Genomic DNA, 20,820 nt, shown 5'->3' with positions numbered 1-20,820 from the left:
GCTTCTGTTGTTGGGTGCAGAATAATGCTTCAGCTGTGCAAGTTGAGTTTTAGGTTGGGCTCACCATTATGGTAGGAGAGCCCTGGTCACCAGATTTGTGTGTGTAGCTGTTTGTTCTAACTCTGGTGACTGCCCAGGCCCTACCCTCTGTGCTCTGATTGTGGACTCTCAAGTTAAGCAGGGTGGTGCCTGGTTAGATCTTGGTTGGGAGAGCTGTGCTGCAAACCAAGTACTTCCTAAGAGGTGGTGGCAGTTCATGCTCAGGCGCACTGAGGCAGGAGCTTGCTCATTCAGGGGCACTGCTCCCAGCGGTGCTGTGTGTAGGGACAAGCTGGGACCCAGCCTCTGACCCTGGCTTGCCAGTAAAGATTTTATGGCACTTTCACCAGGCTGGTGTGTTAGCCCTGCAGAACTGGCCATCGGTCTCCTGCTCTGGTAATTCCATTGTCTGCCTAGAGCCCCTCAGCTAGCTCTCTTGGAGACCTCACTTCCTGCTCCAAACTGCTGTGCAGCGGCACCGCACGGGGCAGGGCGGCAGCCTGCTCCCCCAGAGGTGGTTGCATCTCGGGACACCGGCCTACTCTGCACGGTGGGTCAGGCGCTGTGGGATGGAAAGCGCCGTTGAACTCTAAGCCGTTCTCATTAAGAGATGACGGGAGCGTTCTTGTGGGATTCCACTGAGACCCCCCCCCCCCGTCCCCTCCCACCCACTCAGGAAGCGAAATCAGGTTGGCGCAATGTCGCTCTTTGTTCAGAGGGTCTGTGCCTGTTCTGCTATTAAAGATTAATACTCCTGGGGGACTCCCTGTTGTAAGATGTTAGAATGAGGACAGGCTGCTCTGGGCGCTTGCAAGCGCTCTGACTTCGGTTCTGTTGCTGGGATTTTTTTGGCGGGGGTGGGTGGGGGGTGATTCATTGCTGCTCCCTAGTCCCAGCTGTGCAGGAAACCACCAGCAAGGTGCAGCTGCCCTGATAGAGATGATGGGGCAGGGTCCTGCTGTCACCCTCAGGGCAGCAGCTGCCTGGCAGCTGATACGTGTGGGTGAGGGGCACTGAGCCGCTCCCGGGAGGCCTGAACGCTGTGCTGGCCTGGTGCCAATGCCAGCCTTTGATTTCTGCCACCACGAATTGGCAGGGGACAGATCCAGATAGGAGGGGGATGGGGAAGGGGAAGGAGGGAGAAATGACTGATTAGAACAGCACGTGCCTTCCCCATGGCTCCTTGCTCCTGGGACATGCTTTGTATGGCGCGGTGCAATACTTATGCCTCGCACAAACCTTGGGGGGGAGTTGAAGAATCCTCCCCTGGGCCTTTTCTCCATCAAAGGCCTAATGGGGGGGAGCAGGGCTCTATTCCCGGCCTGAGAGTGATTCACTGCGTGACTATAGCACGTAACTTCTTGCCTGCCACAAGTTCCTCCTCCGTGGAGTGCGTCTGACTGTCCCTTGCAGAGCACGGTGAAGGGCTCAGCCAGGGCGGGTGAAGTGCTCCCAGGTGCCCCAGTGTCAGGTGCTTTGTACCTGCCATGGTTTAGGAGGAAGCTGTTGTGATGCAAAGGGCCCATGCGGCTGTCTCCTCCCTGGAGAACCGGTGTGTTAACAAAGGCAGGGGCAGCTGATGGTTGGAGGGTGAGGAATGAGGTACCCTAGGTCCATAGGCATGCACAGCACATTTCATTAGGGTGTGCATCCAGGGAGCCCCACCCTAGCCCTGGCCTTGCCCTCATCCACTCCCTCCTACTTCCTGCCCCCCTTAGAACCCCCAACCCCTCCTTGTCCCCTGACTGCCCCCTCCTGATAACCCCCCATAATGTAACTGCCTTCCTAGGACCCTACCCCCTACCTGTCTCCTGACTGCCCTGACCCTTAACCACACCCCTGCCCCCAGATGGACTCCCATGCCTATCCAACCGCTCCCCGAGCCCCTCTGGCCCATATCCAACCCGCCCGGCCCAGCCCCCTTACCACGCCGCAGCTCAGAACAGAGTCCCCACCAAATCCCACCCCCTGGACATCCCCTTGACCAACGGCATGATGGCAATTACAGGGCAGGTGCAGAGAGCGCCAACCAAGCTGGAGCGCAGTGGTGGAAGAGCGCTATGACTGATGTAAGTCAACAAAGGTCATGTGTAGCGCTGGGGAGGCAGTGATTGGCTGGGCAGGGGTAAGAGGGTTCTGTGTGGGGCAGTCTGGGTGCAGGCAGCTCAGTGGGGGATCTGGATGTACAGGGAGATTTCAGGTGCAGGGGTAAGGGGAGTCTGCAGGTGGGACCAAGTGAAAGTGGTTGGAACTCAGCGGGGGGGGGGTCTGGGTGCAGGGGAGGTGGAGTTCATTTGGGTGGGGGTCTGGGTGTAGGTGGTTGGGGCTCAGGGGGGAGGGTGTCTGGGGGGGCTCATGAGGATGGTACAGAGGCAGAGGAGGTGGGGTTTGTCAGAGTGAGGGTTTGAGGGGCCTGCTTAACAGGGGAGCCCCAGCTGCTGCCAAGGGGATCTGCACCCTGGGCCCCCATTTCCCCAATCCCACCTCTTTCCCATCCCATGCCCCTTCCCCACCACTCCATCTCCTCCGCATCCCACCCCCTTCCTTCCCAAACTGCCTCTTTCCCCCTGCCCCCGCTTCCCCTATCCTCTTCCCCATCCCATGCCCCTTCCCCACTGCTCCATCTCCTCTGCATCCCACCCCCTTCTTTCCCCCCTGCCCCGCCCCACCCCGCCCCACAACTCACTGTTGTACAAAATGAAGGATGGCTCCCAGCACACAGAAGGGAGCTCAACCAGCACTAGGTCCCAGAAGGTCGTGTCCACCTGCAAAGTCCGGGGAGCTGAGCAGCACCTCCTTTTTTCAGTGGGGCTGCAGCAACTCTGTGTTCACAGAAATGGGGGGGCAGGGGCGTGCATCCCATGTGGCCCCCACCCCTCACCTCTATTTGGGGGGTAATGCCTCCAAACTATGCCATGAACATTCCCAATCACACACCCAGGGCCGGCTCCAGGCACCAGCTTACCAAGCAGGTGCTTGGGACGGCCCCTTCGGAGAGGGGCGGCACATCCAGCTGTTCGGCGGCAATTCGGCGGACAGTCCCTCACTCCTGCTCGGAGCGAAGGACCTCCCGCCGAATTGCCGCCGCAGATCGCTATCGCGGCTTTTTTTGTTTTGTTTTCTTTTTTTTTTGTTTTGTTTGGCTGGTTGGGGCGGCTAAAACCCTGGAGCCGGCCCTGCACACACCCCTGTTTCTCCTTCACTTTCTGCTGGGAAGCAAAGAACACTGCAGGAGGGGGACCTGGGCTGTTTTCATTCCCCCTGGGGCCCAGGAGTACCCCACACAGACCCCCAGCGCCCCTGCCTGCCTGCCCCCCCCCCAGCCACACTCACCGGCCTGCTCGGCAGGGGCTATTTGCCTTGCCTGCCTGAGCCAGCATCACAGCCAGGCTTGGTGGCGGAATCAGTGTGTGTGTGGGGGGGGGGGGAGGGGGGCTGCCCCCCTCACAACCCCTTTGCCTGGGGTCCAGATAAGCCCTCCCCCCCATGCTGGCCGAGAATGACCCGGCCCCTGCACTGGTCCCAGGCGCCTCAGCCCTCGGAGGTGACGGGCTGAGCAAGAGGAACTGGAGCAGCTCCCTCCCTCTCCCTGCTGGGGAGGCATAGGCAGGGCGCTCTAGCACCCCCCCCCCCCACAGCTCCCATGGCCTGAGGTTCCTGGCCAATGTGCTGGGAACCGGGTCAACGCTGGGAGGGAGGCAGGGGGCAGCGTTGCCTCTGCCAAGACTCTCTCTGCACGCAGGGATGCTGGGGAGGGGGGAGCTGCCCCTGAGGTGAGAGCACCCCCACCCCCTGGCCCAACCCACCCTGCTCCCTGTCCCCCGACTGCCCCTGCCCCTTGTCTAATCCCCCTCAGGCTTCTAGCAGCGTCTGGCTCAGCGTGGAGCCATACACACAGCCACGCGGGAGCACGCAGCCCTGCCCCACACAGCTCTGACTGCCCTGCATTAGGGTGTGCATGGGCTAGCCCAGGCTTGGAGGTGAGCTGATGGTGGGGGACTGCTGGGCTCAGGCTGTCCCTGGCAAAGGCAGGAGCTGGGACTTAGATGCCTGTAATCTAAAGGGGCCCAGGCAAGGGGCCCGCATGGTGGCAGGGCAGGGCGTGAGCAGGTGCTGGGCTGGCAATGGGGCAGGGTGTGAGCTGATACTATGGCCATGGGTTGGGCCCCAAGCTGGTGCTGGCCCAGGGGGTGAGCTGGGCCTCAGATGAACGTTCATACCTGACCCACGTCCTGCTGTAGCCCATGTAGGTTTACATATGGCACCGAGCAGAGGCTGTGTCCTACCACATTGCTAAGGATGGCTCCTGAGTCCAGCCAATCTGTCACTGCTCTCGCCCCACCTCTCCCTGCTCCCAACAGTCATTCCCCCGGGAGCGGAAGATGGAAAATGAAAAGCACACGGGGGTTTATACAGCACCGGAGTAGCTGACCACACTAGTTACAGCCAGCTGGCCCCTGCGTGCTGTAGTGCTGCCTGGCTGCTGCTCGGACCTCGTAGGAGGAACCTGACCCCAGCCGATCAGCTGGAAACCCCTTGCTCAGATTGACAGTACCCAGGGGCCAGGCGTAGCCAAGGGCCGTGCAGGGCTAGTTCCGGGCATGGCTGAACTGGGGCTGTGTGATCGGTGTAGCTGCACCTGTGTTGACCCTCAAGGCTCGACCAGGACATACAAACTCTGCACTGATCCGTCCATTCCCATTAGCAGCAACCCCGCGTTTGCCCTTCTCTATGTTCGGAGCTTAAAGCTGCTGCAGCTTGACCACGCGCTGGCTCCTACCCATGGCCAGAGCTCCTTCGGAGGGGGGCTGATGTGGCCGTGGCTGGCTGCGGTGTGGGGGTGGGGACTTCGAAGGCATCTGTCCAAGGGTTGCTGGCGCTGGCAGGAATGTGTTTAAAATGCAGAATGCTTTCCCTGCGGGTGTTGCTCCATTTGTCACAAGCGGAGAAAGAACAGACCCACCCCCTGGGGGACATGATTAATCCTGGGTGCCCCAAGTGGGTGGAAACTCTCCGCCGAGCACGCTGCACTGGGGAAGCAGAGTTATGGGGCGTGTAAAGCAGCTGGCGCTGGGGGAAGTCGGGTGTTGATTGCCACACAGACCCATAGCGCTGCTCCGGGCACGGCTCTTGGGGAGGAGGGCTTGCTGGCCTGCTCGTCTTCTTCCGTCCCAGGGCTGAGACCAAGGCCAAATGAGCCCTTGGGAACAGCACAAGGCCCACGACTCCGTTGCCCTATGGAGGTCACAGGGGAGACCAGAGTGCAAATCTCTGCCTTGACCCATACTACAACCTTCCTAATAGGCTGGGCATGCATCACCCTCCCTGTACATAAGGGGGGGGGGGGAAGGGACAGCTCTACCCTTAGTCACTGACACAGTCCCACTTCCCCACAGCAATCAGCGTGGGGGAAGCATCCCAACTGCACCCACTGACCCAGCTCCATTACGCCTCAGCCTCAGGCTGCTCATGTGTTACTGTGACGGGGCTGGTGCCTAGTGCTGAGAAACACTGAATGAAGCACAGCTGGGCTGAAGGGCTGCAGTAACTTATGTGCTCCCTGCTCCCCCGCCCCAAGCCAGTAGGGTGGAGAGGAGGCCGTGTGGCCCTGTGTCACAAGCCCTTGTGGGGCAGAGAAGTCCTGTTCTGACCCTTACTAAAGCCCACAAGGCTTCAATGCTGGTGTAGCTCTTCCTGGGCCTAAGGCCACGCCCAAGGGCTGAGCCCTTGGGCCTAAAGCTGCCAGAAGCAAAGGGGCGGCTGGATGTGTCTATCTGAAAGAGGGTCCCTCAGAAATGCTGCGCACACTCCCCGCCCCCAAGCTGGGAGCCCAGGTCTGCATATGCACAACAGCCACTGGACACACACTCAGTCTGGCAACGGGGGCATTTTATTTCTGTAGGAGGTGGGGGGAGAAAGTGGAACTTACAAACAAAAATGACCCAGGGCTGGCAGGACACAAGGGTTGAGCCCCCGTGGCCCTGCCCCTGGCATGCGGCCCTGCCCCTCATGCAGCCAGTGCCCTGGTTCTGCTGTCCATGGGCCGGGCTGTCCTACCCAGCCCTCTCTCACGCTGCCCCATCACAGCCAGTTGCACCGCTCAGGCTCCTGGGAGTGGGGGTGGTATTTATTGCTAAGGGGTCCAGTGGCTCAAAGGACCCGGGGCTGGAATGAAGAGAAGGGGGGAGAGGAGCCTTTCCCCTTTGGGGCATCAGTCCAACCCCCAGCCCCCACTTGGAAGCTTTGCCAGCTGATTGCTGCTTGGTGGCCCACGTGAAACACGTTAATGGCTTTATTCCAGCATCTGCCGGAGGGGCCAGGTGGCCGCAGCGCTCTCTGTCTCACACACCTGGCAATTGGCACTGATTGGCCTCCATGTTCGCAGCCTCAGCAGAGGCCAAGAGCCAAGTGGGCCTTGACGAGGCAAAGCCCCTTGGTTTACAAAAAAGGCCCGTTTGGGCTGCGGGGGAGAGTGTGGTGTGGCAGCCTGCGCTGCAGGGCTAAGCCCAGCCTCACCCACTGCAGGGCTTGGGCTGGCACAAGGCCTAAAGTCACTTAATATCCAGGCATCAGAAACAATATGGAAGCCCTAGTTCAACGAGGGGATGAAGGTAGGCACCCTGCCTGGCCTCAGCATGAAGTGGGTTACAGCCCTTGGTGGTGGTCTGCACTGGCTGTGTGCACCTCAGCCAGAAGCAGACATGACAGGCCCGCCGCATGGGCTGGTGCCAGCAGAGGCAGCCCATGGTGCTAACACGGCCCCGCCCCCCCAGGATTGAGCAGCGGTCCAGGCCTGTTGGAGGCTGTTCAGTGCATTGCGCAAAGGGCATGCACTGGGTCCTCCCCACCGACGCCTTTGCCACCATGCAGCAACCAGCACGCAGCAGGAAGGAAAACTGGTGGCTCTTTGTCAGCTCCTGCAGGGCCCTAAAGTTTGTGTGTGAACTTCAAATCAGCAGGGGGGGAAGCAAGCCAGGACTAATAGAACGTTTTTGTTCCATTTTTCTTCCCGCTCGTCTCTCTGCTGCTCACTGTTGTCCTGTGGACAGATGAACAGCAGGGGAGGGGGGAGTGATGGGGGTTAGAAGGTAACCCAGTGTGGCATGTTTACCTTTAGTAGCTGGTCCAGCTAAGAGGTTTATGTGGCTGTTGCTGCTCATTAGCGGAGCTGTCCTCTGGCTCAAGCATTAGTGGCTCATTATTCTGGTGCTGAAGGTCCCCAGTTCAAACCTGACCTCACCAGCGTCACCTGTACCCACCAGTAAGGTGTATCTGTGGTTTGGCCCTGCCAATGGCCAAGCATGTGCTTCTTGCCCAGGTAATAGAAATATAGCTCCAGAGAGGGACTGCTCAGGGGAGTGGCACCCTTAGAGGGCTAGCACTCTGCCTGGCAGACAGCCACACGTGCCAGTGGTACAAAGCCCTTTTGAAAAGGAATGGAGCAGAATTAAGGAAACAAAAATCAACAAGGGCAGCAACTGAGTGAAACACACAGGTGACTAGAAAAGCCCAGCCCCTACAAAGGGTTGAGCAATGTGGCCGTTTCCCCAGGCTGACAGCTGCAGTGGCGTTTCAAACCTATGCCGGGGGTGGGTCTAAACGGCGTGGGCACAAAGGAGATTGACCACCTCCATGGTGGACCATGATGAGTGGTTGAACATGGTCAGGGAGACATGGGCTGACCCAGCCTGAGACCCTGTGGATACAGTTCCATGGGGCTGGGCAGCAGCCTCTGGGTGGGGCTGTGACACAGGTAGCCGGTGTGTGCAATAACGGGTGGTAGGGGCGTGACTGAAGCCCCACAGGCCCAGCAGCTCCAGCACTAGTAGCAAGCCCAGTGGCCAGCTTGGCACTGCTGCCTGTGCTGGAACCTGTACGAGTGGCGAGGGGAACATGGCCGGGCCCGGGGCAGGGGCGTAGGGGGGAAACGCCACAAGGTTGAGGGGGAAGGAGTGAAGCGCGTGACACTTATGGCCATCACACCCAGCGCGGTGGGAGAGGTCAGGCTCTGCTCTGGAGCCACAACTCCACCTAGGGTGACCAGATGAAGGGAAGGAAATATAGGGACACATGGGGGGAGCCCACTGGCAGAGCGCAAAAAAAAAAAAACAAACAAAAAAAAAAAAACCACTCACATTGCTGCCGGTGGATATCGGGACGTCTGGTCACCCTAACTCCACCCCAAGCCCCACACTCTCTGCTGGGCTGTAACCTGGCAGGAGTGACCGTCAGGGCCTGGTGCTGGGCAGTAGCTGCAGCCAGAAAGGCTCCATGGAAAATGTGATGCAGCCAGGCCATAGAGCCTACCCACTGAGACAGCTTTGCACCCCTTTAAACCACCGGGCCCCCATCAGCCCCTGCCTGACTGCCAAAGCCAGTGCTCAGCCTTGCCCCTGCTGGCAGAAATGTCCCACAGAAACTAAAAATAATAATCAGCCTGCCCCCAACCTCAGCCAGCAGTCACTGTTTAGGTAGGACCTATATTTTGCTACTCTGCAGCCAGCAGGGGCAGCCCTGCATACACCTACTGACCCACAGCCCTGGCCCGCGGGAGCTAAATGCAACAAGAACTGCAAGGTCAGCCAGGCCATCATTCGAAACATTCAAAAATGGGTGTAAGAAAAATCCCCAACCCCACGCAGCGCTGGTGCCTAGCGTGTGCAGGGGAGCGAGCTGAGCTGGCAGTGAAGGGAAACGTAAAACTCCTTGTGAGCCCTTGCCAGCTGCCCTTTTGTACAGTTTGTTTATACTGGCATGACTGGTGGTTGTGTGCCCTTGTTTAAAACCCACGTGGAGGGGCAGAGGGAGGGGACGGGTTACATGTGCTAACCCAATGGACCTTAATGGCTATTGCAATTGCTTGTCTCACATCTCCCACCTGTTGTCCTTCCCCGCGGGGTGGGGGGGGGGGTGCCTTCCCCCTCGCCAGCTGGGCTCAGACGTGAGTCCCCCGGCTCCCGTCAACATTGACCGTTCTGGTACAAGTGTGATGTGATGGACAGGTGAACTGGAAACAACAGCCGTGCATCAATCACAGGGCAACATGCATGCCTGTTTCACCATGCACGTTATCCGCGTACTCTCAGGAGGTGTGGGCACCTGTGCTGGTGGGTATTCCCCCACCTTCCTCGCCCCTCCTGACACCCACCCTAGTGCCACCAGCTATAATGGGGAAGCACCTCTAGTACTTCTCTAGCAGGTGGTCTGGACTGGCAAGACAGTTAGCCCCAGAGGCTGCTGGGACATAAAAAGAAAAGATGAAGGTTCTTTTTAGACAGTGACCTCAGTCTTGCTATTGGTGGAGAAGGGCCGCGAGGGCTGGACATAGTGGGTGGGCGTCTGGCTGAAGACCTCCGGCAGCTTCTCGACGCTGAACTGGCGCTTGTTGGCATAGATCTGTCGGCGGACATCAGGGGGATGGTGATGGCTGGGGTCCCAGCCTCCCTTGAAGGCAGGGCTGGCCACCAGTGGGTGGGTGTTGGTTTTCACCACTTTGGCCTTCTGCCCGGGTGTAGCCAAGCCAACCAAGGCACAGCTGTCGTGCAGGGGAGGCATGTCTTTCTGATGCAGCCCCATGGGTGGGAAGGACAGAGGACCAGGCGGAGGCATGTCTACCATGGGAAACCGCTTGTAGAATTCTTCCGGTGCGCTCTCTGCAGGGGAAAACAAAGCAAAGGGCAGGCAGTCAGACAGACAGGGAACACACATGCCTTCCACCTCTCTGCCTGCCAGGATAGCTCTCCTCCATGTATGTCCCTGCCTCTCCCCGCCTGGGCTTCAACTCTGCTGGGTGGGAAAGAACCTCGGCCATCTCAATCTCTGACCCCTGCTTCATGAATGCAGCAGCTTCCCTTGCTCAGCCTGCCCCAGACCCCTTTCCTTCACTGAAGCCTGTGCTGAAACCCCACCCCTGAGCTAAGCTTTGCTCGAACTCAGCACACACGACACTTGCAGCCCCTGCCGCTCTCTCCAGGCCTGCAGAACCGCCAGAGCTGGGGGCTGCACTGCTCTCCCTAACAGCACCAACGGTGTCCTGTTTCCTTCCCTCTGGCCTGGGGGAAATCGCAGTCACTGCTGCCATGGGATCAGGGGAGGGAGGAGCTGAAGCAAAGACAGAGGAAGCACATGCTGGTGAAGCAGCCCTGTCCGGCCCCCGGCCCAGCGAGGCGGTGGCAGCACATACCTACGGCCTTGAGCGTGGCATACTTGGCGTAGTCCGGAGCTTGATGGGGCATGGTGTTCGTCATCTGCAGCCGGTTGCTGTGGGCATGTGGCAGCCCCATCTGGGGGGCGATAGGGGTGCTGACCACAGCGTTATTCAAGTGCATATTGTCTGGAAATGCAAAGAAAGATTCTGGGAGGGAAGGTTTAAGGGGTCAGAGAGTCAGAGTTTAAGGCCAGAAAGGACCATTAAATCATCTAGCCTGTCCTCCTGTCCACCACAGGTCATTCCATTTCACCTGGCTACCCCAGTGCTGAGCTCAGGAACTTGTGCATGGCTACAGCACAGCTCCCAGAGAGGTCTCCAGTCTTGATCTGAAAGCAGCAAGAGCCTGAGAATCGACCACTTCCCTTGGTTTCATCGCCCTCACTGATAAAAAGCTGTGCCTTCATTTCAATCTGAATTTGTCTGGCTTCAGCGTCCAGCCATTGGTGCTCGTTACACCTTTCTCCACCACATTAAATAGCCTGGATGTGCTCCCCGGGAAGGTGCTGGTGCACTAATCAAGTTACATCTCCAGCTTCTTTTTGCGAGGCTACGCAGACGGCGCTCGTTAAGTGGCTCACTGCAAGGCATCTCCTCCCGCCCGTCAATCCTTGGCTGTTGCTCTTTTCTGCACCTTCTTCAATTTTTAAACATTCTTTTTAAACTGCCGACCCCAGAACTGGATGTGGTATGCCAGGGTCAGTCTCACCAGGGACATACACAGAGGTAAAATCACCCTCCCCACACACACCCCGTTTATACACCCAAGGAGCGTAATAGCCCTTTTTGCCACGGCATAGCACTGGGAACTCATGTGGAGTTGTTGGTCCCCTATGACTCCTGACTCCTTTTCTGAGTCACTGATTTCCAGGATAGAGTGGCTGGCCTGCCTTCCTTGGTCCTAGTTATATATATTTGCATTTAGCTGCATAAAAATGCATTATAATGTTAACAAGCTCACTCTTCCCCCATCCTGGCCTCAGGTTTGGATACTCCCTTCCCCCATGCTCCCCACAGTCTTCCCTGAGCAGTCAGACATCTGTGCTGAGAGCAAACATCACCACCTGCCTAGTGGGACTGGATACCTCGGAGGATTGATCAGGGAACCTTCCATGGCTGTGGCTCTGGTGGCACTCTGTCCCCAGATCAGGATTGGCCAAAAGCCCTTTGTAACTGACAGCTGTTTGGTGCCGGTGTGAAGGGCGAGTTCCCATTCCAATGGGACACCCACAGCCCTGATACCGCCATTCCCGTCGGCACTAACTGGCCCCCTCAGCAGAGAGACCAACAGCTGAATGGGCCACAGGCCCTGACCTCCAGTCACTCCCAGCAACGGTCCCTTGGTGCCAGGCTTGGTGTGGGCCGTGTGGGTGCAAAGCTAGGAGAGTGGAGTATCCAAACCTGAGGCCAGGATGGGGGAAGGGTGAGCTTGTTAACATTATAATGCATTTTTATGCAGCTAAATGCAAATATATATAACTAGGACCAAGGAAGGCAGGCCAGCCACTCTATCCACCCGTGTACCTGTTCAGACTTCAGTCTCCAGGCTCTTAGTTGGGTGACATTCACCAGTGGTAACTTCAGATCAAAGAGTTTCAATGCAAATTCCCCTTGCCCCCTTTAATAAGCGTCACCGGCAAATGAAAGAGAAAACAGAGTCCTCCCCATCTTCCCTGGGCAGAGCAGAGCTGAACTAAACTTAAAGGCCATTGGATTAGCAGCCGATTTCCCTGTGTTACACAGCTGGGGACCGCAGTGGTACCAGTGACTTCTGGCCCCACCAATCCTCCCATTGCTACCACCCAGGGGAGTCCCAAGGGGACAGCATGGGATAGCGATCAGCCCATCCTTCAGCAGAGGAGAAACACTTCCACACCCTCCCCGAAAGCAGCTCCCCTGCGGGGACATCCCCCCTCCACACGCTAGATGACCTCACCTGTCGCCATTCACCAGCACTGGGACTAGCTCCAGCTCTGAGGGGGAGATCCCAGCCACCCCTGCTCTAGAAGGATGAGATACAGAATGGATCCCACCCATCCCAGGTACACTCTGGCAGTGCCGGATGCTGACCTGCAACGTATTCTGCGGTGCTTTGCACAGCCTAGCTTTAAAGAACCCAAGCGATGGGACTTTCCCCAGCGCTGCCCCACCACAGGACTGTTCCACCACCTAATACACCTCATGGCTAGGACAGTTTTCCTCCCTCCTCCATGCTCCCACCCGCTAGTCCGGGTGCAGCTAGTAACCCCCCAGCCTTGGGGGCTCCTGCAACTTGTCTAGCCGGATGACTGCACTGCGCTCTGACCTGTGAGCTGCAAACACACACTGGCTGCTGCCAGGGCAAATGTCACTTCCGATCTTTCAGAGAAGCAAGCAGGGGACTGTCAGCCCAGAGGGGGAGCCTCCCCCCAGAGGAAGCAGGGAGTGCACTGGAGAAGGGGCAGAAGGCACAAATGCAACTTATGCAAGCCTCGAAATCTGCCACTCCACATCAGGGGCAGACACAGCCGCCACGCATCCAAATCAGTGTTGTGTTTCAACTGCGCCAGCCGTTATTGGTGGGGGCTGTCCCAGAACCAGGAGCAGAAGCATCAGGGAGCCCAACGCTCTGGAGCCTCAACATACCCCTCACCCACAGCCCCTGCAACATCCACGAAAGCAGCAGATACAGGGAGGGTGGAGAGAGCCACGTCCAGCTTCCCAAGGGAGTGTCGACAAAGAGCAGTGACAGGGTCCCAAGTGGGAAATCTGGCCCCTTGAAGAGGAAGGAATTCCCCATTTGAGAGTAGGGTTCTGGTGAATGAATTTCCAGGGGCTGTATCCCCCCTCCCTGGGAACCCCTGATGCCAGCATGGTGCCCCCAGAACTCCTCATGACCAGCGCCCCATCACGCTGGCTTGACATTAGGAGAGGAGATCAATGCCTGCAATACTCCCCATGACCAGCATTTTGCGGGGGGGGCACTCTCTCGCCCTGGAGTCCACCGCGGGAGGTAGCTCCCCATGGGTGCCAGGCTGCCTTTCATGCTCTAATTTAAATAGAAAATAACAGAAACAAGGAACAGATTTCCTCCCTGGCATGTTCTGCTACAGCCAGACACCTGCACCTCCGTGAAAACTGCCCTGCATGGTTTGCTTCACTCAGGACATCCCAGCTTCCCTCCTGCCCCCCCTCAAACCTCATTCACAGAGATGGAAGGAGACTGGGAGACCCTCTGCTGCCCACAAACCGGTCCCTGCCCAGCACAGATGGGACTGTGAGGGGGACGGGAGGCGAGGCTCTTACCTGTGCCATTTCTGGGGGAGCTCCGGGCAAGCCCGTCACCCATCTGGACCTGGATGCTTCCCATGTGGCCGTCAGTCATGTGGTCAGAGGGGCCGTGGCCCGGCTGCTTCAGTAAGTCTGTGAGCGTTCTGGAGAAGGCAGAAAGGAAAGTAGCAAACCAGTGACATCTCCCACCTCACGGGCATGTGATACAGACACTTGGTGCAGACATCCTATCACTCTGCCAATGCACCTCAGTTCAGAGCCATAGGGCAGGCCTACACTTAATATGCTGCATTGGTGCAGCCGCACTGCTGCAGCGTTTTAATGAAGATGGTTGATGCCAACGGGGGAGAGCTCTCCCGTCGGCGTAGTTAATCTACATCCCTGAGAGGCGGTAGCTGTGTTGGCGGGAGAAGCTGTCCTACCATGATAGCGCTGTTTGCATCAGTACTTAGGTCGGTGTAACTACGTTGCTCAGGGGGTGGATTAGTCACATCCTTGAGGGACGTAATTACATTGAAGTAATTCTGTGGTGTGTAGACCTCCCCATAGAAACCCTGGTTACTCCAGCCTAGGGCTCAATACAGCACTGCCAATGCACCTCCACTCCGGCCTGTAGAGCCCACGGCTATTCCAGTGCTGGGCCACTACCTGGGTCTCCCAGTGCCTCTCACACAGCCGCTTTCCAGTCCTGCGCAGCAATGGCTGAACAAACCAAACGTCATGGTGGCCAAACACCAAACTCACCTGCCAACCAAGGTGGGATCTGAACTCTGTGCTAGTCAAGGATAGAAGGAAAGGCCAAGCCCCACGTAGCCACGCCCCCCCAGCATGCTCAGCCTTGTGGAACGAGCCACTTCCTCTTGAAAAGCGCGAACACTGTGGGGGACTTTGTCAATGTTACAAGGGAGGCCCCTGTCTCCCAGTAAATGGTCAGTTGTTGCTAATGTTAAAGGGGTGGGATCAGGGGGCAGGGGAATGAACTAGTGAAACCTTTGTGTTCATCACACTGTCCTCTTCCCCCTCCTGCACATCCAGAAGCTGGAGAGACCCATTTGCATGACTAGATTAAAATAAAGAAAGACACAAAGGCAAAGGCTAAGGGCTTGGGGACACAATACCTAAAGGGTGTAATAGCAGCGAGGGAGAGGAATTGTTCTGAGAGAACCAAAGCTGCATAACTAGGAGTAATGGGATGAAACAGAGGCGGAAAACTCAGGCTGAATAACAGGGGAGGTTTCCCAAGAGATAGAACTACCAAAGTGTGGAATTGTCTGCTACGGGAAGCGATGGAAACCCCAGTGCTTGAGTCAGTTCAAACGGAAGTGGAGAAAGCCCTGGAGAAGAGACAGTAGGGAAAGATCCGGCTTCAGCAGGGATGTGGATGAGCCAGATGTGACCTTTCTTGGCTGTTCTGTCCATTTTTAATCATCCCTTTATTAATAATGACATTAAAGAACATTACATAAGCGTAATTTGTTTAACATTCATGTCTGAAGACATCCCAGAAATTCCATGTGCACGGAAGCTCCCAGAGCAACGTTCAGCTCAGAAACCAGAACAGCCAGGGACAGCAAGTCCCAGGATCAGATATCCACGGTGCTATTTGCATGAAAATTAGCATAAAAACCAAGCCTATCTTGCAAGGAAAGACCACACAAGGAGCGTCTGGATAGATTTTTTTCTGCCTCCAATCCGTATGATCATTCTCTCCCCCCGCCCCCACTTTCCTTCTGAACACAGATTCGCTCCTTTTACTCCATATTTATCACATATTCCACTGCGGATGCTTCTGTCACAACCTGCCCTGTCCCCCCCCTCTGGACAGACACCAGTCTGTTGTGAGTGGACCCAACCACTGGATCCCACAAGCTCCTACGCCAATCAGGTCTCGGCAGAGCCTGGTCATTGGTCCTAGCTCTGGGTTTCTCAGACTCACTCCCAGGTATCTGTTTGTGACCCTGCGTGCCTAGGGCAGCCCTCACTGGAAATGCCAAGGTCAGGGCAGGCTGCAAAAGGGAGAGCAGATACTGCCAAGACTGGTGGGTAACACTGAAGTTAAACTCCACAACCAGTTACAAATGGTGCTTCTGGCCCGCATACTGGTTATCAAGAAGCAAAAAAATAAATCTCACAGCCCCCTTTATTGCATTCCAGTTCTCTGGCTCCCAGTCAGCACATAGGTCCAGTACAGTGAGAAGTTATTTTAAACTTGGCTCACATATACAAAATGTTCTTCTGACCCCAAAGGGTCAGTCATGTTATCAGATCAATATGAGTTTGGATCTTACCCAAAATACCACGCTGCCGGCCAATCATTAAGCATCTAAAAGTAAAGGCTTGTTATAAAGAAAAAAGAAAGAATAAGTAGCGAGATGTTAAATGGTAAAACAGTCACATACAAACAAAGATTCAAAGTCCATATATCTGTTTCTTAGCAGTATTGGTGGGTTTGCTGGCTTGAAAGTCCCTCTGGAACACATCCACAGCTTTATTCAGAGCTTCCTTTGTAGGAAGGTTACTCCAGAGGTAAGAAGCAGGAATGAAGATAAGAAGCAGGACTGAAGACAAAATGGAGAAGATGAAGCTGCCTTTTATAGTCTTTTGCCATGCCGCTTGTATTTCCTTTGTTTCAAACACAAGCTGCCCAGCACATGGCCTGGACGCCTTAGAGTTCTGTCTATAGGCACGCCCCTGCATGCCTTGCTGAGTCATATGGTGTATCCTTGACCCTTTCAATGGGTTCATTGTGCAGTTGATGTCCCTTGATGGGCCATCAAGCAGGCTAGGCAGTGCTGATGCCAATCTGTCTGGGGGTGTCATCCAGATGCACAGCACAAGTTTGAAATACAGATACACCCTAAATATCTATAACACATAATACAAAGATGATACAAACGTATAAACAAGATTAGCATACAGTAACTCCTCACTTAAAGTCATCCTGGTTAACGTTGTTACGTTGCTGATCAATTAGGGAACATGCTCATTTAAAGTTGTGCAGTGCTCCCATCTAATGTCGTTTGGCAGCCGCCTGCTTTGTCCACTGGTTGCAGGAAGAGCAGCCCGGTGGAGCTAGCTAGTGGGGGCTTGGAACCAGGGTGGACTGGCAGCCCCCTATCGGCTCCCTGCTCCCCTAAGTTCCCTGTGCAGCAGCTGCCCAGCAGGCTAGCAATTGCAGCTATCCCTCCCCCGACTGCCATGTGCTGCTCCTGGCTTCTGCCTTGAAGCTGCTCCCTGAGACTCCTGCTTGCTGTGTGGGGGGGAGAAAGAGGGGGCTAATGTCAGGGTGTCCCCCTCCCCCCTGCTCCTGCACCCCACTTACCCCATCTTCCATAGAACAGGGAGATACACAAGAGAGGGAGCTTCCAGGCAGCAGCAGCTGCAGCTGCAGTCCCATCTCAACTTGCTGATCTAATTAACAAGGCAGTATACTTCTGACCCCACTCTTCATACTTAAAGGGGAAATGCACATCTCTCTCTCTCTCTCTCACACACACACACAGGATGTGTGTTTCTGTCTCTGTCTGCCCTCCCTTCTTTCCTGCTGCCTTGTACAGTAGAGTGTGAGTGTTAACCCTTGAGGGCTCAGCCAATTGCTAGTTCATCATTTCGCAGTAAGGCATTCCCTGGGAAATATCCCACCCTCTGACTCCTCCACCTCAACCAAGCTTCACAATCATCATCACTGTGTACCAGTATTAAATTGTTTGTTTAAAACTTATACTGTGTGTGTGTATATATATATATATAATATATAGTCTTTTGTCTGGTGAAAAAAATTTCCCTGGAACCTAACCCCCTCATTTACATTAATTCTTATGGGGAAATTGGATTCACTTAACATCATTTCGCTTAAAGTCGCATTTTTCAGGAACATAACTACAACGTTAAGTGAGGAGTTACTGTACTTGGCAAATTATAACATTTTTGCAGATACCTCACTTGACATATCTGGCACAACTCATTTCCATTTTACAATATTGGTCTTCATAATATTCTAAAGTGTCCCCCAGATTCCATACAGCATCACACTGCTACCCTTCCTTGTGAGGTAGACTCTGCAGCCCAGCCACCTTAGACCCCAGAACCAGTGCCCCAGCCCCCAGTTGCTCAGAGACAGTCTTCTAACATTCCACCTTGCTGTGAGTCCTCTGAGCTTCTTGATTAACCCTTTCAGGGACAACATGGCAGGGAAGCAAGCAAAGCACTAAAGAGTTACAGAGCTTTGCAAAATAAGAGTTCTGAGACATACCCATCCCGAGACTGCTCTCACCCTTTCTGTGAGGCCAAGGTCTGGTCAGCATCTCAGGCCAGGCAGAGTGCCTTCTCTCTCTCTCCAGCCTGGTCTCCTGGCATGTGGCAGTGGCCAGCCCCCTTTACAGAGATCATCCTCCTTAAATACCATCTCTGACCCCTTGTGCCCATGTTCCCAGGCTGAGAAACCCAGCTCCTTCCCCTTCTGTATAGCAAGCTTTTGTTCCATGTGGATGGCCATTAGTTGAGAGACAGAGCTGATGACTCTAGTTTGTTTTGTGTTGGCTTCTCAGTCATAGTCTTTCAGCAAGGCCCCCCCGCACCACTCCTGGGAAGGGCAGTGTGTGGGCTGCAGCATAATAACCTGGCCCTGGACAAGGTGAGACCCGGGTTCAGCTCCTAAAACAAAAGGATATCCTACTCCAAAATGGAGGTTACCATCCAAAATGGAGTTTGCAATTTGATACAGACATAGCCTACTTTGTCACAGCTTCTATACCAGGGGTCGGCAACCTTTCAGAAGTGGTGTGCCGAGTCTTCATTTATTCACTCTGATTTAAGGTTTCGCATGCCAATAATACATTTTAACGTTTTTAGAAGGTCTCTTTCTATAAGTCTGTAATATATAACTAAACTATTGTTGTATGTAAAGTAAATAAGGTTTTTAAAACGTTTAAGTAGCTTCATTTAAAATTAAATTAAAATACAGAGCCCCCCGGACCGGTGGCCAGGACCCGGGCAGTGTGAGTGCCACTGAAAATCAGCTCGCGTGCTGCCTTTGGCACCCGTGCCATAGGTTGCCTACCCCTATTCCATTCCTGTATCACATTTAATTGTGTCTTGGCATCTGGACAAAGAACTCAGACTCAGTACTGAAGTACATAACCATGAACTTTACACTAGTTTTCCCCCGCACTGCAAGGGAATTCTCACAGCTTTCACCAAACTTCTAAAGTCCTGGACTAGCATTCGCAGTGCTGAATGTAAAACCAGAGATGGATTCTCTGAGGCTAGTCCCTTTGTCGGTTGTTCCAGATCCCAGTCTGGAATATGGAAGGGCTGTTCCCAGGACCTTTATGTTTCACTCCGGCCCCTGTCAGCGATTGGTGAACATCATAAGCTAACTCTAATAGTAGCCACTGGAGACAGTGCTTAGAAAGCACATGCCATTGGGTGATCATCTTGCATCATTCTCTGAGAATTCACACCAACTGAGATCTTGGGCTTTTTGTTAATCTCAGAATATTTCAGTTCTGGTCTTTCGATGGCAACCTTTTTCTTTTGCCAGCCATTGCTGTACCATTCTGTATTAGTCTCCAAGAGCATTCTGCCTGTGACAAATGAGGGATAATTGGCTTAGGTTGACTAATACATCCACAAATCTCCATAAGTGCTCCTTGATTTTGGGTCTTTCCATTTGCACAATTGACTCCACTTTTCTTGGGTCCAGTCTCTGTCACTGAGTCCATGTCCTACATAACTGCCCTCACTCAGCCTGACCTGGCATTTGTTCCTGTTTGATCTCTGGTATGCTGCAGGATTGTTTTTGTTCTAAATCAGCAGATCATCAACAATAATTACTTCCACCCCATCCAGATCCTGAAAGATCTAGGACAGGACACATTAGTTCAGCTCAGGTGCTGAGGCAATCCCAAAGGGAAGTAGCTTTAGCCCTCTTCTCCCCCCTCACCCCCCAAAACCCAAGAGGAATGTTGAAGGCACCACAGAGTTTTGGTTTGATTTGTATTTTGGGGTGAGGATTTGACCTGGGTTTTCTTTTATAGGAATTGATTCACATTCCTCCCCACTCTGTGTCCCCCCCACTGAAAATACTAATTTTTCACCTTTTTACAGCCATAGCTATGAGTCAGTTTCAGCAGGCTGGAAACTGGTGGGCTAGACTTTTATCTTTTGTCTCTGGCAGTGGAAGGACATCTCTGTCCCTGAAGACCATACTACCCGAGGCAACTGGCTTGTTCTTCCTTTATCAGCACTCAAATGGGCCTGTTGCATCAGCAAGTTCAATGTTATTTGACCTACATTTTCTTGGGCCTCTTTGTGAAGTCTGGTAATTCTTTATACGTGACTTTCCCCCTTGAAATAAAAATAACATCAATACCAGCAATCCAAAGCAACCTTACAATATCAAAACAGTGTAGACAGCTGTCAATAAGAATCTATGCTATAATAAAAACAGAGTGCGAAGACCAACAGTAAGCAGCAACCCTATAAACACAATGAAAGTTTGCAAAGCTCTATGTGCATAAGCAACCCTACAACAACAAACGAAGCTCACAGCCTCAAGCAAACCTCCCCCACTCCCAACCAACACAAAGAATATACCAGGAACTACTACAATATCCAAATGAACTCTTAAATAGGGACGGTGTCACAAGCACGTTAAAGTAGACACAAATATTAGATTTCACCAACCTCCACAGTCACTGTCTAGAGCAATGGTTCTCAATCAGGGGCACATGTATCCTGGGGATATGCACAGGTCTTCCTGGGGGTACCTCAACTCATCTAGATATTTACCTAGTTTTACAACAGGCTACATAAAAAGCACTAGTGAAGTCAGTATAAACTAAAATTTCATACAGATAATGACTTGTTTATACTGTTCTATAGCCTATGCACTGAAATGTAAGTACAAGATTTATATTCCAGTTGATTTATTTTATAATTATATGGTAAAAATGAGAAAGTCAGCAATTGTCAGTAACAGTGTGGCTGAGTTCTTATATCTGATTTTGTAAGCAAGTCATTTTTAAGTGAGGTGAAACTTGGGGCTATGCAAGACAAATCAGACTCCTGAAAGGGGCACAGTAGTCTGGAAAGGTTGGGAAGCACTGCACTAGAGCAACCCCACAACAAATCTATGTGTGCCAAGCACTGCTAAAAGCAACAGAGGGTCCTGTGGCACCTTTGAGACTAACAGAAGTATTGGGAGCATAAGCTTTCGTGGGTAAGAACCTCACTTCTTCAGATGCAAGACTCACTTGCATCTGAAGAAGTGAGGTTCTTACCCACAAAAGCTTATGCTCCCA

The 20,820-nt window shown here is 54.0% G+C and overlaps 1 protein-coding gene across 1 annotated transcript in view; it reads right to left on the bottom strand.

Annotated features, from left to right (window-relative positions):
* Positions 1-8,177: 8,177 nt before the first annotated feature.
* Positions 8,178-20,820, bottom strand: part of SHISA8 (shisa family member 8) — a 27,935-nt gene continuing 15,292 nt past the window's right edge. The window contains exons 2-4 of the mRNA XM_034757552.1: positions 13,532-13,659; positions 10,223-10,372; positions 8,178-9,692 (exon numbers count right to left, since the gene is read on the bottom strand). Coding sequence (XP_034613443.1) covers positions 9,310-9,692; positions 10,223-10,372; positions 13,532-13,659 — 661 coding nt within the window. The 3' untranslated portion in view covers positions 8,178-9,309. The remainder of the gene's footprint in view (positions 9,693-10,222; positions 10,373-13,531; positions 13,660-20,820) is intronic.

The sequence above is a fragment of the Trachemys scripta genome, chromosome 1 (genome assembly GCF_013100865.1).
Source record: "Trachemys scripta elegans isolate TJP31775 chromosome 1, CAS_Tse_1.0, whole genome shotgun sequence".
In the NCBI taxonomy this organism is placed as follows: domain Eukaryota; kingdom Metazoa; phylum Chordata; order Testudines; family Emydidae; genus Trachemys; species Trachemys scripta.
The sequence above is the reverse complement of the archived record's forward strand: the minus strand, read 5'-3'. Positions and strand labels throughout refer to the sequence as shown.